The sequence below is a fragment of the Scatophagus argus genome, chromosome 2 (genome assembly GCF_020382885.2).
Source record: "Scatophagus argus isolate fScaArg1 chromosome 2, fScaArg1.pri, whole genome shotgun sequence".
In the NCBI taxonomy this organism is placed as follows: Eukaryota; Metazoa; Chordata; class Actinopteri; family Scatophagidae; genus Scatophagus; species Scatophagus argus.
The window spans coordinates 27601832-27626123 of record NC_058494.1 but is presented as its reverse complement, the minus strand read 5'-3'; the positions used below and the strand labels follow the sequence as shown (position 1 = coordinate 27626123).

Below are 24292 nucleotides of genomic sequence, written 5' to 3'. Positions count from 1 at the left end.
CTCCTCAAGAGAATCCTTCTCAAGAGAATCCTTCTCAAGAGAATTCTCCTCAAGAGAATCCTTCTCAAGAGAATCCTTCTCAAGAGAATCCTTCTCAAGAGAATTCTCCTCAAGAGAAGGATTCTCACGAGATGCAACCCCTTCTCTCCTCTTCTCCTTCATAACAAATTGTATCTACTGATGATAATTAATAATTGAACCACAGAATAAATCAACACATTAGTTATTTCTAAATAATATCATCTATTACTTTATTAAGAATTTAGAGGTCTTTTCACCCATTTTAATTTTAGTTAATTCATTTACAATATTATTCAACTGTTCACTTAGTTTAAATCATTTGTCTCTGTAAAAGTTGATATTAATTATTCTGGTGGCGCCCTGCAGACTTCATACTTTTGCTGCTTTATACAGTTTCTCCACTGCATTTTAGAGGTAAATGTTGTAGTTTTTACTCCAGTACTCCATCTGTGTGATTACATTAATTAGGTCTGTCTCTTTTAGATTGAGGCTAATGATACCAAATACAATCCACGAATACAATAGTGTTAATATTGATTAGTACTGATTAGGTACATCATATAGACAAAAGTATATACGATACTCTTGTCTATATGATGTACCTGATGAGGTACCGGTACACCTGGTTGGGGATCGGTTTTTGCTCTGAAGACTCTGAATATGCAATAAACTACATAATAAACATTATATGAAAAACTTCAGGTGTTGACTGTTGGTGACTTCAGCAAACTGTAAGTGCTTCCTCTGTGATTCTTTACTGTTTTATTGTTTCCTATTAGTTAACTCGTTTTGTTCCCAGCTGTGCGTCTGTTTCTGAGCGGGATGTGAAACCATGTTCTGTTAGCGCCCCCTACAGGCTGCAGCCGTCACTACGACTCATCTCAAAGTGCTGACCAGAACAAACATCCAGCGTCTGGACTGTTTCTTCAGCCGTGTTGTAACCCCTGAGATCCAGCAAAGAACCTTCAAAATAAAGGCACACAACAGTAAACACGAAGTCAAGCTAAATGTACCAAAATCTTACAAACCAGCTGCAAAAAGTACTGCTACTTCCTGTTGCGGTAAGCGTCCTGCGTCATTTCCTGTTGTTACGAGCAGCTCTGAGCTTTAACTTAACATCACTTAAGTTGTTCTGCTGTTCGCTGTAGAGAGTAATTTCACACTGTTACCCTGATCGTCTGTTCTAGTCATACACTTTTATCACCCACTTTATTAATTTGACGCTAATCTTATAACCGATTAGCATTTGCTAAATTCCGCTAAGCTAGCTTAGCCTGTTCATTAGCGATGGCGTCTCTGTCTCCCTCTCGCTCTCCTGCTCTCTCCTGTTTGGTGTGTCAAATGTTTAGTTATTCCTCTGCCTCCTTTAGTGAAAGTGGTAAATGTAATAAATGTAGTTTACTTGTAGCGCTGGAGGCGAGGCTTCGTGGATTAGAAGCACGGCTCCGCACCATGGAAACAAAGTCTTTAGCTACTGTAGTCAGAAACGTGAAGTTAGCGACACCAGCGACCAGTCAGAAGCGTTCCTGGGCCCAGAGCCTGCTGGCTCAGGATAAGCGTAATCACAGTAAAATAGTAATACATGTCGGCGGTAATGACACTCGACTGCGCCAGTCGGAGGTCACTAAAATTAATGTGGAATCAGTTTGTACATTCGCAAAAACTATGTCGGACTCTGTAGTTTTCTCTGGACCCCTACCCGATCTGACCAGTGATGATATGTTTAGCCGCATGTCATCATTCAATCGCTGGCTGTCGAGGTGGTGTCCAGCAAACAATGTGGGCTTTGTAGATAATTGGCAGACCTTTTGGGGAAGACCTGGTCTCATTAGGAGAGACGGCATTCATCCCACTTTGGATGGAGCAGCTCTCATATCTAGAAATCTGACTGAGTTTCTTATTAAACCAAAACCCTGACAACCCAGAGTTGAGACCAGGAGGCAGAGTTGCAGTCCTACACGCCTCTCTGCGCTTCCATTACAGTTACCCACCCAATGTCCCATAGAGACTGTGTCTGTCCCCCGACCACTTAAATTAATTGAACCAAATTCAAAAAGAGGAGTTAAACATAAAAATCTAATAAAGATCAACATCAACACCTCCACAGCTACAACAAACAGGAGAATTAAATGTGGACTGTTAAATATTAGATCTCTCTCATCTAAAGCTGTACTAGTGAATGAGTTAATATTGGACAATAATATAGATTTATTTTGCTTAACCGAAACCTGGCTTCAGCCAGAAGAATATGCCAGCTTAAATGAATCCACTCCCCAAAGTCATATTAATACTCACTCACTCTCTCTCTCTCTCTCTCTCTCTCTCTCTCTCTCTCTCTCTCTCTCTCTCACTCACTCTCTCTCTCTCTCTGTCTCCCTCTCTCTCTCCCTCTCTCTCTCTCTCGCTCTCTCTCTCTCTCTCTCTCTCTCTCTCTCAACCCAACCGGTCCAGGCAGATGGCCGCCCATCTTGAGCCGGGGTCTGCTCCGAGGTTTCTGCCTTCTAAAAAGGCAGTTTTTCCTCTCCACTGTCACCAAGTGCTTTGCCCAAGGAGGAATGTTGGGCTCTCTCTATTGGAAAGTGTCATGAGATAATTTTTGTTGTGAATTGACACCATATAAATAAACTGAATTGAAGTAAAAGCAGAGTTCAGATCCAGAAAGCCGTTAAAATCCTTATCGAGACCAGTAACAAACAAACTGGTTTCAGTGGTTACCAGCAGAAAACTAAAATGACTGTTTATTCTCTGAATGAGCCATCAGTTTCACCAGTAAATTTACTGCATGTCAGCCAAACATTTAACCAACAGGATAAAATCAAATGATTTCTTTTGTCTAAGGAATAATTTCAAATGCAACTGCATGATTTTTACATTTTTTTTTTGCAAGAATCCACAAGTTACATTTCATATTACCAAGACATTCAAATCACCACACAGGATGCTGAGTGTCTGCCCTGGACTACCAAAATAAAGTCAAACTGAATAAAAACATCTGTTCGCCACACACAGCTGGAGAGCAGGTGTGAGGTCGCGGTGCAGTGTCGCGACTTGGCCACCAGGTGTCACTGAAACACAGCGGAGTTGATGTGGCTGTGACAGAAGAAGAGCAGCGGCATCTCGTACTGACGGGTGGATCTTTACTTGGCAGCAGTGAAGAATGAAGTAACAGAATGAAGTATTGCAAAGTATATCAGAGTATCACTGAAAGTAACTCACAGGTTCGATCTCCACAGGAACAAATGAGTTGATATGTATTTCCCTGAGAGCTAAAATACTGCTAGTGCTACGACTACTGCTTCTAAGCTACTAAAGTACTATCACTAGAAACATTACCACCAGTATATTAGCCGACTACTACCAGTTGTGGAAGAAGTATTCAGAGGTAAATATACTGCAAGTTTAAGTCCTGCATCTTTTACTGACGTGCAGACAAACAATACAGTGAGTGTATTATTAGTCAAAACTAAGTTCTCATGAAGTATAAAGTACATCATTGAATTAAAACGACTGTTGGACTGTGAAAACTACAAGTACAGAGTATCACTTCAGCCACTCAGGAAGTATAAAGTAGGATAAAGTGGTACTGAAAGTAGTACTACTATAACTACTATTACTATACTATTAGAACTATTAATGTCACCACTTCCACTGCACTTCCTGTGACAGCCATTACTACTACCACTACCACTACAGTACTGCTACTACTACCACAACTAAAACTACCACTACAGTAATATTAGTGCCACAACTACCATAGCAAGTACTCCAACTGCTATTACTAATACTACAGCTGCTTTTACAGCTGGCACTACAACCTCTACTGTGACTGCAACTGTACTACTTCTGTTTTAATTATGATTAGTATTGAGGATTAGTATTGATTAGTATTGATGGACTGCTACAACCACTACTCCATGTATTACTGCCACACAACCACAGCTATCTGAACTTCTACAGCTCGTTTCATTTCCTAATACTACTTCAGTTAGTACTACCAGTAGGCTACCACATTGGCTCTCAGCACTACTGCATTTTCAGTTGCTAGTTCAGGTGCTACTTCACTCTTGTTCTGGTTTACATGATACTTAATGGTGATTATTACGGTATTTATTACCAGTAGTACACACAGTATTGGTGCCTAATTACAATATTAGTCTTATTTTTTTACCAATATTATTAAATGGTAATAGCACGTGACTCTGCAGTCCTTCGGGTCTGACGTCACCCGCCCTCCTCCTCCTCCTCCTCCTCAGTCCGCTCCGCTCTGCCTGCGCTCACTGAATCCAACATGGAGTAAGGAGGCGATGGGGCTCGTCCGGGGCCACCCTCACCGATACCAGCGCACCATTTTCGGTCACCGCTTTCCAGCCCGTGCCGGCGGGGGAGGAGGTAGAGGAGGCGGTGGAGGAGGTGGAGGAAGAGGAGGAGAAAGAAGAAGAGGAGGAAGAAAAGGCGTAGGAGGAGAAGGAGTGGAGGAGGAGATCGGATGCGCCTCATCGGATGCGCTCCAGTAACCGAACAGTGAGCGAAAAAGAAGAAGAGAAGCAGGCAGAGGAGGAGGTGGTGCTAGAGGAGGAGGTGGGCGGACGGAGATCCAAGAACACATAACGCACGCCGGGACTCGAGAACCGAGCGGAGAGCGGAGGGAACCGGAGCTGCCGCCGCTCCTGGAGCTGCCGCCGCTCCTGGCGCCGCGCCGCCGCCACCGCTTCTGCCGCTGAAGGGCGAGGAAACATGAAGGCACCGCACTGTGCAGCCGCGGCGGCAGCTTGTTATTACCGGAGGTGAAACGGAAAAAGATGAGCGAGGACACGCGCCCAGACGAGTGAGTGCACGTACACACACACACACACACACACACACACACACACACACCTCATCGTCATTATTATTCTGTAATTATTCTGACTGTCTGCTCGCCGGCGCGCCGCCGCTGCGCTTTGTGCACTGATCACATGGAAACGGTTTGGAGCTGTCATGTTGTTATGGGTTCAAATGATGGGGGTGGGGGGGGGGGGGTGCAGGGGGCCTCCTCATCCTCCTCTTCCTCATGGGGAGGTTGGATGAGGTCGGAGAGGTTTCACAGGAAGGAGAAACGTGTGCAGCCTCCTCCTGCAGATGTGATATGGGAGGGATGAAGATGGGGGAGCAGTTTGCATCATGACGGAGCAGACGGAGGAGGAGGTTCTGCAGGGACGGACATGCAGCATCGCAGCGTTTCTGTACTTCTGTTTGCATGTCGCGCTTCATTCATGAAAGCACAGCAGAGACAGCAGCAGAGGACGGAACATGTTGACGCTCCTCAGGCTTTTCTGCCTCCTGACCCTGAAGACGAGGCCGCTGTGCGTAGTGAGTCATCATCAGGGTGTCTACAGGTTGTCACCACTCCGACCAAACTGCCACGAACGACGGCTGCAGGCACGTCTGAGACGACTAAAACACGATCCGGGAAGTCTGGGCATCAGGATCAGGTTTATCACCAAATAGGTGTTCGCATTCAGCAGATTCTGTTTGGCGTTTGTGATGCAAGAGCCAAACGATACAAAGGAGGACAAAAAAGTTGAGTGAAATATAACGTAGAAAAACACGTACACTGTAGTCAGACGCGTGAGCGTGGCAGGTCAACAGACGGCAAATCACTGCACTGCTTTTGAACAAACACAAAGACGACGAGGCAAGCGCTTCATCAGAAATGCGTCCGACACATGTTGGATGTCTGACTTTAGAGGTGTTTTACGGTGAGTTTTTACACAAATGACAGGACTGCTTATTTCACACAGTGCTATCACGTCCACGGACGTAAATACTTAACAATATATGTAAAATAAAAACCCTGATTTGTCTTCTGCGTCAGCTGCGCGGCTGGCTGATTTAGCAAGCTAACGGCGGCTACAGCTAGCAGCAGTTAGCAGTTACGCAGTTTTGTTTGGTGAATTCAGCAGGTGGCTGATTCTTACATATTGCAACTTTAAGTTGCCGATGCAGTAGAAGTATACAACCGAGTACGAAGCACGTCAGCATAACATTAATATGAAATCGTGTAATACAGTATGAGATGCAATAGAGTACAAGGTGAAGTGTTATAATACAACATAGTATATGGTATAGTAGGCCTGCAGCAATATAACACAGCATATATCAAATGTATTATACAATAAAGTGTAGTGCAGCAGTCTAGAAGAGACAATACTGCAGTACTTTCACCACTTGTACTACTCTTATCAGTGGTGTTACTGTTGCTGAATGTAGCCTGAGATGTGCAGGCGTAGCAGCAGGTGCTGATGGACATGTTGTCCTGTCTTCGTCATCTGCATCAGCTCTCACAGACTTCGTTTGTGCAGAGTTTGAATAAACTACTCGCCTTGAACGCACCCACAGGCTCCTCAGCAAATCAGGTCCTTCGTCCTGGGCGGAGAGCGTAGGCAGCAGGTAACCCGATGAAGCCTCACGCTGTGCACACCCCTGCAGGTAAACACATGACTCAACCAGATAACAGGCTCAGCTCTGGAACTGTTTACCCAGCATGCACTGGGCTGCGGAGGGAGGCCGAGAGCAGGCCGTTCTGTACGACCCAAAGTCCCGTTCTTGTGCCCCGGCCTCAGTTCTCAGCTTTGCCTTTTGGCGGCTCGCTGCGCCCTGGATTGTTCCTCTGAGGCAGCGCTCAGGCTGAGCCGACGCTCTGACGGGGGAACCTGTTGCTGCCGTCTTTCTCAGCCCCCTCTGGTTTTCTCATAGACAGGCTGAATGCAAACAAAGTCACACCGACTGATTCAAAAGTCAGCTTCCGCATCGGTAGAAAGTTTAGAAAAGTTTCTAAGTACTCTGGGACGTAAAAGTACTTCAAACAGCCAGTCTGTTTTATTGTTTCTGGTGGAGGATTCTTGGTTTTCAGTGGGCTGTGCGGGACTGAAACGCTGCCCTGCTCCTCTCCAGAGGTGTCTGTATGGGGGTGTTCTGTATCGACCGGGCAAACCGATGCCCCTGAACCAGCCAACAGAGCTGTCGATAATACCGCAGGGAGGGGAGGAGGGTTGAAAATGACATTGAGGAAAGGTTAGCAGGCAGCAGCAGTGTCCCTGGTACTCCAGCCCCACCCACACGGGACAACATTGATTTTATATCAGGGCTGACCTCCATCTGAGCTGCTGGTGCCCAGTGACTCCAGCTGAGGCGGTTCTGGTTCTGTGGAGACGCGAGGAGGGTTTAATGTCGGGCTTCATGTTGGGGCTCCCAGTTGTTTTTGTTGGCACTATTCTGTCCTCTACTTTCTTCATTTTCTCGGACAAAAGTGTAGCCATAATCATACAAACAAAAGTAATAAAAACGGGCTATGGCACAGGGTGAAGGACAAAAACATGACTACTGGAGGTCAGAGGAGGTTCTAACCGAAGCCAGCCACCGATCGGGCCAATGATGAGCTGACGCTGGCAGCTGAGAGGCCGGCGGTGGGAAACGACAAGCCAGCTATTCGTTCGCTCAAGCTGCTAACTAGCACGCTGATGCTAGCTGAATTAGATACTGACTTGGCCCACCACTTTCTTCTTTTGTATTTTATTGGTGAAATGGAACCAAACATACGCATCACTGTAGCGCCACCAACTGTACCAAGGTAGAATCTTTCTAGATTCTTTCCATTGGTCCGTTTTTCGTACTCTCATTATTACTATGGTATGTTTTTATGGACCATCGACTGACACAAAAATAACTTGACTTCAACATACAAAAACTGACAGCTGCCCCTCCTGTTTAAAGTCTCAGTCTGCAGGATAGCAAAGTTCTCGATTTGATTTCTTTTAGGTGCGTTTGTTCCTCATGAACAACATTTCAACAGTTTATCAGAGATTATATTCCAAATTAAAGCAGGTTGGGACTAAGTTGAACTGTAGCCACTGAAACGCTCCTCAGCCACGTTCAGCCTCATTTTCATCAAAGTATCTGGACATTTTTGGAAGCTCACACCCCCAGATCAGGTCTTCCTGTGATCACTTTAGTGTCCCACACAGACCCGCTCAGATCCGTTCAGTACCCGATCTGACCGCTGAGCTCCTCCTGGGTGCTGAAGTTGGGTTTCGTGTCACCATCACAGTGAGGGGCGATGGCCTGCGTCCGACCTGCAACGTGACACGACTAATGGAGGATGGATTTCCTTTAAGGTCGACTCGGCTGTGCCGCGCGGCTGCAGATCGACTTCACCGATGCTCACGTTTGACACATCCGGTGACAAAAAAAACCTGAAAACATCCGCCGGCTGAAGGTCAGCGAGGTGAAAGCACAGCGACTGTCTTTGTGATGGGAAGGGAGGGAGGGAAGTGGTTGAGAAGTTTGGCAGAGAGCGAGCCAAACACCATCTGCTGCTGCTCTGCGCTGATCCAGACCTCCGAGAAACATTTTCTACACTGAGGATGGTGATCTCATGAGCACGGACGGACTGCGTGTGTGACTGACAACACGTGTGTTCCTGTGGGAGCGTTATGTTCAGTTATGTACTCTGTGTGTGTGTGTGTGTGTGTGTGTGTGTGTGTGCTGTTTGTTCAAGTGTGTGCTGTTAAAGTGCTCTAGGCAGCCACTTCATTACTGAGTCCTCTGAGGACCGGGTTGTCTGAGGGCAGGGATGTCCGACTGTCTGTTTCCATCACAGGAACCAAGGAAACCTTCGATCTTCTTGAACCTTCCCTGCATTTTCAGGTTAATTCCTGGTCCCAAAAAAGGGATTATAAATAAGTAAACATAAAACAACAACAAGAAAAATTAATGTTTAGAAGGTTTGTTCAGTTACCATGCCATCAGCTGACGTCCACAAACAAGTTGTAAGCACACAAATGTTGTGACTGTTTGTTAAATAAAGAATTCATCTTGCTTGAATATAATGGAAGTGGATGCCACTCCACTGGTGGTGCTCAAAGGGCCAAAAAATACATTTGAAAGACTCAAAAACGTCTCACCCCAGAAATCACAACCAATCGTTTTACATGTCTTAATTAAATGCAGTGATGTCTGCAAGCAGCCAGCTCAGAGTGTCTGCTTTTCAGTGTGATGTGAAGCCCCTGAGGGCAAAGAAACCTTTAAATGTGCTGAAGCTCCCTGCGACACGGAGCTCTGGAGATTGTTAGTATTTCTTTGTTTGACTGTATAGTGACTCACATGGTCCCATGGCCCCGTCGGAGGTCAGGGGACCAGGACCACCTTCACTGTTAAGCTATAAAGTTTAAAATGGAAATACTTCAAGAAAAGTATCACAAAAGTGTACAGCTCAGTACCTGGAAATGGTTTTTAAGAAACGACTTCAGCAAGAAGCTGCAATCAAAACCCTGATCAGAAAAATAAATAGTCAGATGTGACTTCATTTTAGATTCTTTTTGATTTATTTAAGCTTTATTTGTCATATTTAATCACAGTCGAGATCGAAACGACTGACGGCTGAATTAATGTGACACGTTTTGATGGTAGGCTAACCGGAGCACCCGGAGAAAACCTCCACTCACACGGGGAGAACATGCCAACTCCGCACAGGAAGGCCGGGAATCCGACCCTCATGTGAGGCCACAGTGCTGACCAATGGGCCACCGTGTTGTGGTTTGATGTGTTCAGAAACACTGAGAGCCTCCCCTCCACGGACAGCTGGACGGTCAGATGGAGTCAAAGTCAGGATCAGTGTCCTCTACACGTGAACAGCAGCCCGTAAACATCCTGACAAACCAGTTCCTCCTCCTGGGCCTCCTGACGCGATCTGACATTTCCTTAAACCTGGTCTCAAGCTCCTCATACTTGTCCGCCCACTCTTGCTCCTTCCTTTCTAGGACTTCTCTGGAGTTTAGAGTTTGGATGTCCAGCTCGTCCTCGACAAATTCCAGAGACTCCTGAAGCTCTTCGATGTTCTCTCTCTGTTTCTCCAGCGTAGCTTCATGAGTCTTCCAAACCTCAGCGATCGCTTCGTCCATGATTTCCTTAACCTGACTGATCTTGAGGCAAACCGTCGTCTCCTCTTCCTCCTCGTCAGGCTGGACATCTTTTCCACGAAGGTCTGATTTACGCTCCGGCATTTTGAAGCCAAGAGCCCCGTGCATCTTGACACGGAGATCCTGGCACGTTGTCGGAGCCTGGAGCTTCTCGTCCGTCTCTGGCTCGGCGTCCTCGTCCCGCTGCTCTCTGGACTGAATGAAGGCAGCTTGCTTCTCCAGCTCTTTGGTGGAATTCTTCAGCTGCAACTGAACCTCTGCCAGGTCCAGAGGCGCCTCTGTGCTCCAGCTGGGCGGGTGTTGCAGCTGTTTCTGGGCCTCCTTCAGCTTGGACCTGAGGTCCACATTGACGGCAGACACCAGACTCAGTCTGGAGGCAAAGTCCTCCTGGGCCTCCTTCATCTGCTGACGGAGTTCCTGCTTTGTCCTGTCTGCTTCCTTTGCATTCTTGTAATGGCGCTTAAGCTCGACTTTTAGGTCAGCACTTATTTTAACTTGGACACGAAGGCTGTAAAGAGCCTGCTTCTCCTTGTCTTTGGCTTCCTTCAGCTTCAGCTTGAGAGATGCGATCTCTTCCCTCAGCTCTCTTTTGCCGCAGGTGTCCTTTACCTTTTTACCCTGGAGCAGATCGAGGACTGCACCCAGGGTCTCGTATTTGGTCTTCAGTTGAGCTTTAGCACCTGGCGAACAACACATGAGGTTCATCTTGGTCAGTTGGAGCTCTTTACTGACATCCATCTCCCAGTTTTTAATGTAGGACTTCACACGAGAGTCCAGGTCTGCGGTCTTTGCTTTCGCCATCTTTCTTCCTTGTCTTTGATCGGTTTCTCGATAACGTGGGTCACTGCGGTGACACTCAGTACTGAATGTAAAGCGCGATCTGTGGGATCTGAAAACGCTTTCTCTTCTTCTCCTTTTCAGCTTCAAAGCTTGTGATGACATCATCAAAGGAAAGTGTCTTTGATGGAGTTTTGGTGAGGCTGTGCACGTGATGTCACAGCAGGTGGAGGTTGCCATGGTGACAGGTGCTGCATTGTTAGCTTCAACTGGAATGTTGCCAAAACAATAAATCCAAACTTAAAATGGGGAAAAGCTGTTGTGTGATTGGCTGTACAAAGATTCATCAGAAATCTGAGCTTCCACATGGCCACATGGCCACATGGCCACGGTCCAGCGGCTCCATGATAAGCTGGAAGGCTCACCATCAAGTCCAACTTCCTTTAATCTAAGGAGATAACGAGTTGTCTTGAGGTTTGGCAGTTTCCCGTCTACTAAATACAGCCATGTTGCTGGATGTTTTGCCACTCAGCAATGCCAGCACACTTAAGAGATACATAAATACAGCATAAAGACTCATAACTCATTTCGGCCATGTTTCAAAGCGGATGAGTTTCCTTCATCCCCACCTGAAAATGAAAACTTACTAAAGTGTCACATGACAGTCATACGGTTGGTTTGTGTAGCTCCCCCTGTGAGGTCTTTTGCTGAACTAAAAAGTGAGTGACTGGTTCTGATCCAGACGGCAAACGGGTTAAATAGTTTTTTGATTGACAGCACTGTAGGCCTCTGACTGGCCAAATCAAATAATGATTGGCAGTTATGCTGCCAATTCAATGTCTCTGGTCTACAGAAAAAGCGCCACCTGCTGCTGTGGAGGCCAAAGTGCTCGGGACATTTGTGAGAAAATCCTGAGCCCAGACGCACAGTGAAAAGATTGTGCCAAAAGTCACATGATATTTTATTTTGTCTTTGCAGGATATCATTTTTTGCAAATGTAAGATGTGGTGTACTTTGTATTTTGGCATTTGTCAAACATGTTTTGTTAGTTAGTCTTCATTAGCTCCATATGAACGGGTCGACGCAGGTCATATGTGAGCGTCGGCCTGTGTGGTTCAGGTCTTATCACAGCTTGTTTGAGCTCGGAGCAGCTGAATGGAAACGATCCTGTTTCAGCCCACATCGCGAGGCTCAAACACACAGCTGCAGCTTGGGTGCTTCTCATCTGAGCCGAGCTCATTAAGACTCTGAAGCTGACGGGTTTCTGTTTGGGGTTTTCCCTTATTCTGATGGCACTGCACGTCTGGGTGAGTCATGTGGTGTACTAGAATAATTCAGGCTGTTCTGTGTGACAGCAGATCTTCTGATTGTGGTGTTAGTTGGGTTGTGGTTGGTGGTCCAGAGGTCACAAAAACAGGCTTAGAAGTGAGAGGAATTCCCAGGTGGGCTCTGACGCTGTGTGAGACCGTCAGTCATCGTGTCTCTCAGCTCGGACTTCCCTGTCAGCGTGAGGAATCACCTGTGATACGACGCTGATGGAAGAACAAAGGTGTGTCTCATGGACAGAGGAGTTCCTGTAAACCTGCAGAGACAGAAGGCCGACTGCTCCTTTGTGTCCTTTCTGCCTGAGTAAAAAGGGTTTGATGGACCTCAGCGAACAGGTCGTCCCAGTCAGACCGTCTCTGCACAGCGTTTAGTTTTCATAAAAACAAATAAATTTGCTGTTTCATGCTGGTCACTTCGATTCAGCAGCTCGTCAAAGCGTTGAGCTGAGGCGAAGGCACGCGAGTCGCACTCGGTCTGTTTCACGATGACACGAGGACGCCTGTGAGTGAACGCTTTGTGTCTGAGCCTGATGAAGTGTGAGCGACGGCTGGATGACATCAGCACACCTGCCGGGGTGGAGGTGGGCGTAGTACAACATAAACCTTTGACCCTGTCTTTATGAGCCTGACCGCACTGAGACACCTGGTACTCACACACACACACACACACACGATAAGTCCTCCCACTAACATTCAACCTACATTTTTTAACCAGGAAAGACCTTTGGAGGGTGTGTGTGTGTGTGTGTGTGAGTGTGTTTGACTGGAACGTGTCCTTATTGCAGCTTTTATGATGTTCGTATTAAAGTCGGTTGTGGTGTGTGATCTGCTGAAGAGATTAAACACCAAACTTCTGTTCTAGTAACTCACACGTCAGACAGGATGCAGTCCTGTTAGGGTCCTGTTGGGGTCCTGTTGGGGTCCTGTTGGTCCCTCAGGAACCAGGGACACATCCTTTCTTTCTCTCTCTGTATGTTTAATCCAGACATTTCGAGACTGCCTGACGCCTCATGGTTAACATGGAGTCTGAATGCACCTTTAGGACTCACCCAGTTGTCCTTTGCTTTCATGGCCAGTAGCTGCAGAGAGGATCTCCGCCTGGTCGAGGTCTGCTGGAGGACTGCAGGTCTGCTGTCCTGTTTGAACAAAAACAGGAAATGTTTCAGTTTGCCTCATCAGTCATTTTGTGAGGTGGAGGTGTCACCGTTTGCAAATGGAGGATCTCTCATTTTGGAACCAAACTCCAGTGTGTAGACCCTCGTGTGTGTGTGTGTGTGTGTGTGTGTGTGTGTGTGTGTGTCACTGCATGCTGCCGGCAAATGCAGTGATGACTCATGCTAGACACACACACACTCTCACAGTTTGACAGGCAGGCTGAATCACACAGCAAGAGGGAAGCAGAGAGTGTGTGTGTGTGTGTGAGGCAGGCAGCGTCTCCCGCCTCTCTCCGACCCGTGAGGATGTGGCGTCGGTGGCGGGCAGCAGCACAGCTCGACAGCCTGTCGAGAGCAGACACGGCCGTGATGACACTGTGACCGTGGAAACAGGATGTACGAGATGTCTGAGCGCAAAAGGCAAGACGGAGAGACGGAGAGAGAGAGAGAGAGACAGATAGACAGAGAGAGAGAGAGAGACAGACAGACAGAGAGACAGACAGACAGAGAGAGAGACAGAGAGAGACAGACAGACAGAGAGAGACAGACAGAGAGAGAGAGAGAGGGGGAGACAGAGAGACAGACAGACAGAGAGAGAGAGACAGAGAGAGAGGGGGAGACAGACAGAGAGAGAAAGAGAGGGAGAGAGTGAGAGACAGAGAGAAGGAGACAGACAGAGACAGAGAGAGAGACACAGAGAGAGAGAGAGACACAGAGAGACAGACAGAGAGAGAGAGAGAGGGGGAGACAGACAGAGAGACAGACAGACAAAGAGACACAGAGAGAGAGAGAGAGACAGACAGACAGACAGAGAGAGACAGAGAGAAGGAGACAGACAGAGACAGAGAGAGAGACAGCCGAGAGCAGAAGACGGTCAGCATCTGTTTTGGTTTTCTGTGAGTGTGTGTGTGTGTGATCACAGGTGAGCGAGTCAACGTGTTCAGCAGAGAACACGTTGACTCGCTCCTGAGGCTGCAGGTGATGGTGTTGTTATCAGTGCTGTGCCCTCCCATTGGACGCTGACATGAACTCGCTCATGATTGGTCGGTTCAGTCCTGACTTTCATTTTTTAGGTCCGAGTTCCACTGGTGGGGAGTACTCAAGTACATTTACACAAGTGCTGTACTGAAGTACTATTTTTGGAGTACTTTATACTTCTACTCCACAACACCTCAGAGGGAAATGTTGTACCTTTTACTTGTTTGTGTTTTGAACTGGTGTCAAAACAGTAAAAATGACGCAGTGGTCAGCAGTATTGTAGCTCCTCCGTGTGGTGTGTTGCAGTGACAGCTACATTGTGCGCGTCAAAGCGGTGGTGATGACCAGAGACGACTCGAGTGGCGGCTGGTTGGCGCAGGACGGCTGCCTGAGCAGGGTGGGCGTGTGCAGGCTGCTGCCCACCGAGCTGCTGGGACGCAACACCTTCCTCATCCACGGCGAGCGACTCACGGACAAGCAGGTGGGTGCGTTCAGGGGAAGTAAGACAACCACACGGTTCTCTCATCAACACAATCGCCACATTGGTCACGTACACGTCTGCAAAAAGCGCACACGTCAGCCACAACATGAACGCCACTGACAGGTGAAGCGAAGAACATTTAGCATCTGTTTACTGCGCAGTGTTCTGCAGGGGAACCTTTGGGTTCTAGCAGTCACGTGGATGTTCTTTGACCCCCCCTCCTGGCGACGGCTCTTCCCGTCAGCAGCTGCCCCCCCCCCGCAGCTGGACGATGTTGCCCGTCACATTTCAAGAGCAGCTCAGGAACGTCTCCAAGACCACAACAACAGCCTGCAGACTCCAGAATCTGTGAGATTCACCAGAATAAGTCAAATCCGCAAAGCGAAGGGGGGGCCTCCAGGTGGTGGTTGTGGCTGATCGTTACTTTTCCAACGCTGTGCTTAACGTCTGGTCGGGTTTAAGCACAAAACCACCTGTCTGGCGCTCAGAAAAAGTCGACTTTTCCCCTAAAACATCAGGATGCAAAATGTCCCAGCAGTCACTGAAAGCTCCTGGTTTCTCTCACTTGGCAGCTGTCTTCATTCCCTGATAATTAAAATGCGCTCAGATTACATGTCTGAGTGTAATATGACAGGTAGAAAGGTCAGTGCGATACATATAAACTTCATAAATTTACCGTATCTGTGGTTGGCTCCAGCGTTTGAAGCCAACATTTTGCTCTGCCGACGGCTTCTGCACTTCCCTTCCCAGAAATCAGCTGTCAGTCAGTTTGGGGAGGAAGAAAAACACAGTCAGTCAGGTTACTGCAGGATATTTTGATTATCAGGCCCTGAACTAATCACAGAGGATACAAACCGCCGTGCGCCGCCTCACCTGATCTCTTCTGAGTTTGATTATTGAGGTGGTCTGGCCCAACTTGTCGGCTGTGATCTCTTTCAGGTGATCCTGGAGTGTTTCTTAAAGAAGGATCTGGTCTACACGAAGGCCACGCCGACGTTCCACCACTGGAAGGTGGACAACAGAAAGTGCGGCCTGACCTTCCAGAGTCCGGCAGACGCCAGAGCCTTCGACCGTGGGGTGAGGAAGGCCCTGGAGGACCTGACAGAAGGTACGCTCGAGTCACACACTTAGAGCCAGTACTCCCAGATGGACCTGTTCACGGACACCAGGGTTCTGTAGTAGTTCATTTTATTTGACTTTCCGGAGTCCACATGGAAGCTGCAGTCCACACGTGTGCAGAAGTATATGTGATTACCCTCTGGTGGCGAAATGCTGCGCCCTAACAGGCCCCCGCACTGTGGGCTCGACGGCGAGAGAAATCAACTGAGGCTGGACAGTCTGTCCAGAGGATTTAGTCATTGAGTTGTCCGTGAAGCGTTGGCTTGGGTTAGCTCGTTAGCTAACAAGTCAGTTAGTTGTTGGAGGGAAGGTGGATTTTTTTTCTCCTCTGATGGGAGTTTCTGCTTCCAGTCTTTGTGCTAAGCTAGGCTAAAGAGCAAACTGAATGCTTCGTTAAGAGAGCAAACAAGCTTACTTCCTTCGAGAAAGCCTGGATGTTGCAAAGAGTGGAGTAGCTTTAGAGATCTGCACAGGCCTAAACTGAGATGTGAACTTGGTCCAGAGCCGAATCTTAAAGGCCTGGAGCAACTGAACCGGACTGGCACTGCCAAATGCAAGGCCCAGCCCAAAGCCACTGATCGCTCGCCAGCGACACTCCAGCTACACCGTGTAAATGACCAAGCCTGGACCAGGATTACAGCTACTGTAGCCCAGCAAAGCAAACTCACAAGCTTTACTTTAGCTGTCAGCCTGAACCACTGAGATCTGAACTGAAGTGAAATCTGTGGCTGGAGTGAAAGCAGCTGGTAAAATAAAAAGGTCCAGAAGTCGTTTGGGTTCCCGTCGTACTGAATATGCCGTGTCTTCTCCAGGGTCGACCACGTCCTCGTCAACGCTGCAGAATGAGGCGGAGCTCGGCGATGACGACGTCTTCACGGTGAGAAACACTCCTTTTAGTGCACTCAGCATCAGATTTCACTGTCCTGCCCTGAATCATCAGGAGGACCAAAGCTTGGAAACAGGAGCAGGGAGGAGCTGTTTTGCTATTTTGGGTTCAGGCAGGAGGTGCTGCTTTTGTTTGCAGCAACACTTTGTTGATATAGGAAAAGTGTGTGTGTGTGTGTGTGTGCATTAGACAGGAAGTGTGAAGGACAGGAGGGGTTTGGTATCCTGTAGTGTTAATGACCAGACACACGTCGCCGTCCTGTTTAGGGTTTAGTTTTGTCACTGAGACAGAAGCCACACTCACACTCACACTCACACACTCACACACACACACACACACACACTCACACACACTCACACACACACACACACACACTCACACTCACACACACACACTCACACTCACACACAGGCCTCATTGTTTGGACTGACAGGAGAAAAACTTTCTTCAATGTTCATGCCCTTGACAGTATACAAAGATCGGCGACATGAGAGAAAACATAAACCACAAACATCTGCATCGCCCCCTGGTGGCTGGCTGCAGTACAGCTCATAAACCCCTCAAACCTCCATGTCAGCAGATCGGACATGAGCCAAACTAAAAACTTAATTTCACGTCAAATAAATTTTTCTCAAAGATGGCCGCACTTGTTTCCAGGATTATTTGGCTTCATGTGTGTACAGTGGGAGGAAGTGGAGACACGTTGGCCACCTTCACTTACTTTATGCGTGAGTGGTTCAAACAAATAGAAGAAACCGTATAGGAAGGAATGTGTCAACATTTGGGCAAAACACACTTTTCATTTCATTCACGAGATGAAAAGATGGTAAAAAAATACACCTCAAATACAGGTGATAGCCACATAAGACCACCTGTTTCCTGTCTGTCTGCCTGCTCTGTCCAACAAACCACAAACCACCTCAGCACCTTAAAAGATTCTCTTACTTCTGCTACACCTCCATCTCCAGTCTGGTGAAGGAACCGGGTCATCCTCTCTTTTTCAGTGTAGTGGCTTCAAAGAAAAGGGGCGTATCATTTCCACAGGAAGTTCAGTGCCGGAGGAGAGAGTCTGTCCTGTCAGGAATCCGTCAGCGAGCCACCTGTTTACATAGCTGGACTCGTTCAGAGGAGAGCAGGGCTGCTGATCGTTCCCATCCATCCTGTCTGCAACTCTGAAGCCTGGAAGAGTTCAGCTCTTAGGTGCTGGGAAGACTCAGAGGACAACCAGGATGTAAATCAACAAATTTAAATAAGTTAAATAAAACCTTCTGTGTCACGATGCAGCACTTAAAACTCCTGCAGCAGACAAACTGATAAACAGTTGTGTTGAGTACCTGAACACCTGCTGCCCTGATGGCAATAAAATTGCCTGTTGAGTTTCATGGTGCTCAGATGTTGACCTGATGATGCTACCAGACTGTGGCTCACCGAGATGATAAATGCTCACACTAAACTGAAATCCAATCCACTCAAGTATTTGCTGAGATATTTCAGCTTGAACCGAAGAGGCGGACTGACTGATGTCACTCAGTCAGCACAGAGATGCCTTCAGCAGGGCTAAAAGCAACATACCGTCATGTTTCAGGGTGGGTCTTAAAAGAGAAGCCTTAAACCTGCAGTCTCTCCTGTGTCCTGCAGGGGGCCACTGGTTTCAAACAGAAGTCTGATTGTATGTAAGCTTATGAGAAAACGAGCCGACTTCTCATTTGATTTATGGCCTCAGTAAACGGTTTCCCAGGTGAGTTTATGGTCAAGTCTTCTTTACTACAGCATGATGTTTGTTCTGTAAATTACGATCACATTTAGAGTCAAACAGACCGTACAGCAGGGCTGGGCTACCTTGTGACTGACAGACTGCCACCAATCAGGACATCCTCCCCAGCTCCACCCACTCCTCCAAATATGGTCACTTCTGCTTTCTACTTGCTTTCTCCTCCACAATCAGTACGTAATTCCACTATTGGCTTCAGGAGCTGCTGGTCAATCATCTCCAGTCCCACACACGTCACAATAAAAGAGGAGAAGAAGAAGAAACCACAGGCTGATGTAAACAGTGCAGGTTCAACAACATTTTTTATAAAAGGTTTGTGAATGTTTCCTAAGGTGGGAAGGTCATTCACCAGGTTTTCTTGGCTTTAAAGATGCCAACAAGCTCGTGTAAACTGCATGTATGTAAAGCAGGGATTAGCCCAGCTTTAGCAGCATCAGTCCACTCAGAATCTCACTGAGAAAAACCGTCAAAATCGGATTGACAACAATTCACCCAACGCAATGCAAAATGACGTCTGTCTCCTCCAGAGCTGGAAAGCAAAAGTCTGTCCCAGAAATGTGAGAAAGCAGTTTGTTCACTTACAGAAGGTTCTTCAGTCTTCTTGTGTGATCTGAATGATCCACATGAAAGCTGCATCAACCCTGAGGATGACGCAATCCAACACATTGCGCCGAGCGCTCGCGGGCCCGCAGGCCACGAGGCCGGGCTGGGATTCATTTAGCACAGACCCAATAAAAACACAAGACTTCAGACATGTTTCTGCCACGCTGCTTTGGTTCTGGAGGTCTTTTTCCCCCCTCGTTCTTGTCTAATTGCACACAGAAGTCTGGTTTGGGGTCAACACAGTGAAGTGAAGCTCAGGTGGTTTCAGAGATGAACCAAGACCGCCTGATTCACGCCACGTGAGCCGAGGGATTCAAGTTGTAATTCACAACTTCCTTTTTATGTTGATTCTCAGGTGAGGTAGAGGTCTAATACTGTCCTCTTCTATGTCCTTCCAGACGGCCACTGACAGCTCGTCCAATTCGTCCCAAAAAAGAGAGCCAGCGATGCATTCACTGGCCCCGCCCAACTTCTGCGAGGGTCGGCGGCACCATTGCATCCTGGGACATTTCTACGAGCAGCACCGGCCCTCTGAGCACTACTTCTTGGACCAGGTGAGTGGAGTTGGAGTGGACTTAAAATGGGCCTGAAGTTCAACTGGACTTCCTGTGGAAGCAGTAATGAGTTGGTAAAATTTCCACATCAGGACCAGCAACTCTGACACAACTCTGACAAAAGGGACAGCATGTTGTTGCTTTTAGTTAACACTAATGGAAGTAATTTTAACCAGAACCTGCAGAGGGCGCTCTAATAGGGACTGAAAGACTGGTCTCTGAACAGGTTAGCCTCTATGACCCATAATGCCTCATGTGTTTGGTTTGGTTCAATTTGGGTCTTTTTTGTAAACAAAGAAAAGAAAGTTTTGTTTGTTTGTTTGTTCAGCAAATGCCCATTTTTTACTTTTCAAAATGTGCCTGAAGCTGAAGGAGTCACAGAAACAAAATGAATCCCTCTGCGAACATGCGGCCTCCCTGAACACCTGAACACCCTGTTAACTCAAAGTGTTCTTCGCTACTTCAGCTCACCTCCACTTTTTAAATTGTTTCCTTCTCCTCCGCCTCTGCAGGCGGTGCACATGTTCCCTCATCACGTTAGCTTCCAGGTGGAGGAGGAGGAGGTCGTACGCATCAACCCCCGCGAGCGAACCTGGCTGACTGGCTACGAGGATTACCGCCACGCCAACTCCACACGCGACAAACTCGCCCAGCCCGATAACCTCGACGCCTACGTGCACTTCGCCAAGAGCGAGCCGCCCAAACATGACTACACCTACCCGTACCCGCTGAGCTGTGATGTGCAGCGAGGCTGCGACAGCAAACCCGGGTGCCTGGAGCTGGGCGGCGGCCACAGAGCCGTGGTGACAGTGCAGCCGAGGGCCCTGCAGCCCAAAGGCAAGAGGCGGAAGGAGGACGGCGAGCGTTCGCGCTGCGTTTACTGTCAGGACATGTTCAACCATGAGGAAAACGGGCGGGGCCGCTGCCAGGAAGCCCCCGACCCCATTCAGACGTGCATCAGACGGGTGAGCTTCATGTGGTGCGCGGACAGCCTGCTGTATCACTGCATGTCGGACCCGGAGGGGGATTACTCGGACCCGTGCTCCTGCGACACCAGCGATGAGCGCTTCTGTCTGCGCTGGACGGCGCTGGTGGGTCTGTCTCTGTTGGCGCCCTGCATGTGCTGCTACGCCCCCCTCAGGGCGTGCTACCGCTGCGGCGTAGCCTGCCACTGCTGCGGCGGGAGACACAAAGCTGTGGGCTGAGGCGCCGCAGGCTCCGCCCTCCTCACAGGGACTCGTGGGAGGAGGCGGACGCGGCTGTGATTTTCACGTTGGTTTTGTTTTTTTGTTGTTGTCGTTTGTCTCGTCTCCGATTATCAGAAGGAGGAGAAGAAGAAGAACTTTGTCTCAGCAGTTGGAAAAATAAAATAAAATTCCCCGTTGTTTGTTTTTATGTCTTTTGTGACTTTGGGGACCCAATGGCTTCCAAATCTCACAAAGTCTGAACAAACAACATATAAATATATATACAGGTACTTTCTATTTTTACACTCATGTTTTTAGGACTTGAACATGTCCTCGTTTTTTGGCTGTTGTGTGAAGTCAGTATGGATGTTGAGCTGCAAAACATTTTCACCATACAAAAAGTCAAATGTGGTGTAGGAATAGTTGAACATTGAAACAAAAACAGGTGTTCAGATTCTGAGAAGGTGGATAATAATCTCATGTTGGTGTGTTTAGTTCAGAGCTGAAGTCAGGTCGCTGTTAGCCTAGCTTAGCATAAGGACCGGAAGCGTGGAGGGAATCAGTCAGCCGGGCTTTGCAGAAACGTCCAGCTCTGCGCTTCGCCCACAGACATGAGAAGGATTTCACATTTTTCATTTATTGTCGGCTAACTCGGATTCTCAATACACGTTGTTGTTGAGACGAATGTTTCGCGGCGTCCCGGCAGCTCCGGTTCCCTCACGTTCACTTAACTAGTCCGAAAGCTGCTCTGCTTACCTCCCAGCAAACCGAACAGATAAACCAGTTTGGCTGACCAGTAGGATTGCAGAGTCCACTTCCTGAATAATCCAGGAACACAGTGAAGGACCCTCAGCAGCTCAGAGCTTTGAGCAGCTCAGTCCTCCTCACCGAATCATCTGCTGCTGTCTTGTGTGCTGGTCCTGCTGGTCCATCTTAGCTGGGGTTTGGTTTGGAGGTTTGCATGATAATGAGAAGAAGAAGAAGAACAGCAAACAGTAAAGCTAAGACACAACACTGCTGCAGATCTGTGTGTTCAGGACACTGGATCTCAAGAAAATCCTTTAAAAGTGTCAGAACAATTTTTTAACATGTTAAACAAGTTCTGCATTGGCCTGTTTCTTCTTTAGAATCGTATCCGCCTCCGATTGACTCACTGAAGAATATCTCAAGAAGGAAGGGAAAGACAAGATGAGCACAAAGTCTGGCAGTGCAGATTAAGTTTGAGAAAACCTGAGACAGGAAAGGAGTCAAATAATAACCAGATTATCATTTTAGTCGCTTGTATCACAAGCTCCTTCTTTCAGCAAATACCTGAAGCTCATCACCAGAGATGGCAGAAGGTTGAAGCGGTTGACGGACGTAAAGATGGCCGACGTGCTTCATTTCTTGTGTGAATAAATTCAACCTTTCCACAGTCAGGAATCCTGGTTAGGACCCTGGTGTCTCTCAAATGAAGACTTTGTGCTCATTTCACAGACACGTGAGTCTTTAGCAACAGATGGAGCTCGTCGTGATTCTCCAAAAGCTAAAAATGAGCGAATAAGCTGCAGCAGCTCAGCGTGCAGACCCGCAGGAAACGAAACCTCGGCGTTCATCTCGACACGGAAAGACAAACTTCATCCAGTGAGGCCAAACGTTTATCGTCTTCATTGTTCTCAGTGCTTTCAGTGTTTGCTTGTCTGTCAGACATCTTTGGTCTCACACTAAACAGACAGCTCGACCATTTGCTGTGATTTACCTGCAGCCGCCTCACCTGACTGCAGTCTTTGTCTCAAAACTGCTGAACGTTTTCCAGACGTTACCATCAGGTTTTAAGTTTGATTTCCTTCCTCTGAAGGCAGCCGTCGGTCTGAAAATCAACTTGAAGAGACTTGAAACTTGCATTGGATTACCGATTCAGTTTTATTTGTTACAATTTAAAATATTTTCGTCATCTGTTTTTAACTTTAACTCCAACGCACCATCATCAGGTCCGCATTGTAAGTCTGAACAGATGATGTTCCCATGAGCCTCAGCTGTGCTTGGTGCTAATTAGCAGCTTAGCATGCTAACACTCTGGTGAACGGCATGTTGATGTTAGCATGGCTGTGCGTGCTCAGTTAAATAAATAGAAACAAGTGGCTGCCTGGAAGGTTTTCTGAAGAGCAGTTAGCTGTGACAGTGAAGCATACGTGATGAGCAGTAAACTGTGGAAAACATGTGAAACCACAGGTGTGTTTCTTTAAACACACACACAGCTCACACCAGCAGGTTTCAGGTCTCTGTTCTGCACCTGTTCAGGTTCAAACCGACGGCTGCCTGAAGGCTGTGAAGTCGCTCGATGTGAAGGACGGTTGGCAGCGACGTAAAACAGACAGTTTGTATGAAACGGCGAAATCCTACATGTTGCACCTTTAATTTGCCGAGCGTTTGGGCTCAGTGGAGCAGCGACGAGAAGCGAAGGCCTCGTTGTCTGCCTGTCCGTCTGTCCGTCTCACCTCTCGCTCCTCTTCCTGCTGTGTTTCCTGTCGGTCAAACTGCCATGCGTTGTAGAGAAGATCCCCTCGTTTCCTTTTCTGTGTGCGGCGAAGGAAGTTGAACCAAAAGCGGTTTGTCTGTTGGACGCGGCGTCCTCGGCGTCCTCGGCCTGCGTTCACTTCAGCTTTTAAAGGAAAGTGCCTGAAGCCTCCTCTTCATCTCCGTCCTGTCTGTACACTTCAGAAGGTAATTACTGTGTAAAAACAAAAAACAAAGGTCGAATTCATTGGTTTGTCTTTTTTATATATAATTCACATTTTTACCTATGTAAAAAACAGAATATATATATATGTATATGTATCATGTGTATGATGTACATTTTCAGTTCTATTTTTTTATTGTTTCTAATCTGATGGATGTAAATCTCTTGTAACAGAAAAGAGGCGAGACATGTATAATACAAATACATCATCTGGAAACTGTGTGTGTGTGTGTGTGTGTGTGTGTGTGTGTGTCAGTCACTGATTTCCTTTATATTCCTCTTTGTCCACCTTGACGGTGTAAGAGCGCTGCAGTTTTACGTCTGGATTACATTAATTTCAGGGGCGTCTGATCTCTTTGGGGAGGGGATCTGACGGGATCTGACGGGATCTGACGGGATCTGACGGGATCTGACAGGATCTGACAGGATCTGTCCCAAACTGCAACACGTTCAGGGGCTCGCACATCTGATTTGATGTTTTGTTACGCTGCATGATGCACTATGATGCCGTGACAAACTGTGATGCTCCACGTTTGGTGATTTTGGGGAAATCTAACAGTTTCGAGATTATAGGAAACATGAGAGGTTTTGTTTGTCAAGTTGGGGATCTGAAGGCAGTTTAATAAACGTTTTGGGGGGATTTTGGCAGCACTGGGACCCACCGGAGTTTGGGTGTGCAGAGCGAACACAGTGTGGACCCTCCACCTCCCAGCTGGGCCTCCGTCCTTCCTCATCGTGGTCTTCGTTGGTCTCTTCCACTC

The 24292-nt window shown here is 47.5% G+C and overlaps 1 protein-coding gene and 1 long non-coding RNA gene across 4 annotated transcripts; one reads left to right on the top strand and one right to left on the bottom strand.

Annotated features, from left to right (window-relative positions):
* The first annotated feature begins 946 nt into the window (after positions 1–946).
* spred2a (sprouty related EVH1 domain containing 2a) lies at positions 947–23745 on the top strand. Of its 3 annotated transcripts, XM_046376080.1 has the most exons (8): positions 947–1082; positions 3031–3403; positions 4275–4846; positions 14518–14692; positions 15632–15800; positions 16624–16688; positions 19470–19625; positions 20138–23745. In XM_046376080.1, exons 3-8 carry the CDS (start codon positions 4821–4823, stop codon positions 20828–20830), a joined length of 1284 nt encoding a protein of 427 aa, XP_046232036.1. In that variant the 5' UTR covers positions 947–1082; positions 3031–3403; positions 4275–4820; the 3' UTR covers positions 20831–23745. The 3 variants fall into 3 exon arrangements, with proteins under 3 accessions (XP_046232036.1, XP_046232044.1, XP_046232055.1); XM_046376088.1 differs by lacking the exon at positions 947–1082 and having other exon boundaries at positions 2699–4846; XM_046376099.1 differs by lacking the exons at positions 947–1082; positions 3031–3403; positions 4275–4846 and adding an exon at positions 5079–5759.
* LOC124052160 lies at positions 12823–15694 on the bottom strand. The gene is made up of 3 exons (XR_006841946.1): positions 15566–15694; positions 15369–15449; positions 12823–13215 (listed from the first exon to the last, which is right to left on the bottom strand). It is a non-coding gene; the product is annotated as an uncharacterized LOC124052160 (long non-coding RNA).
* Positions 23746–24292: the final 547 nt, after the last annotated feature.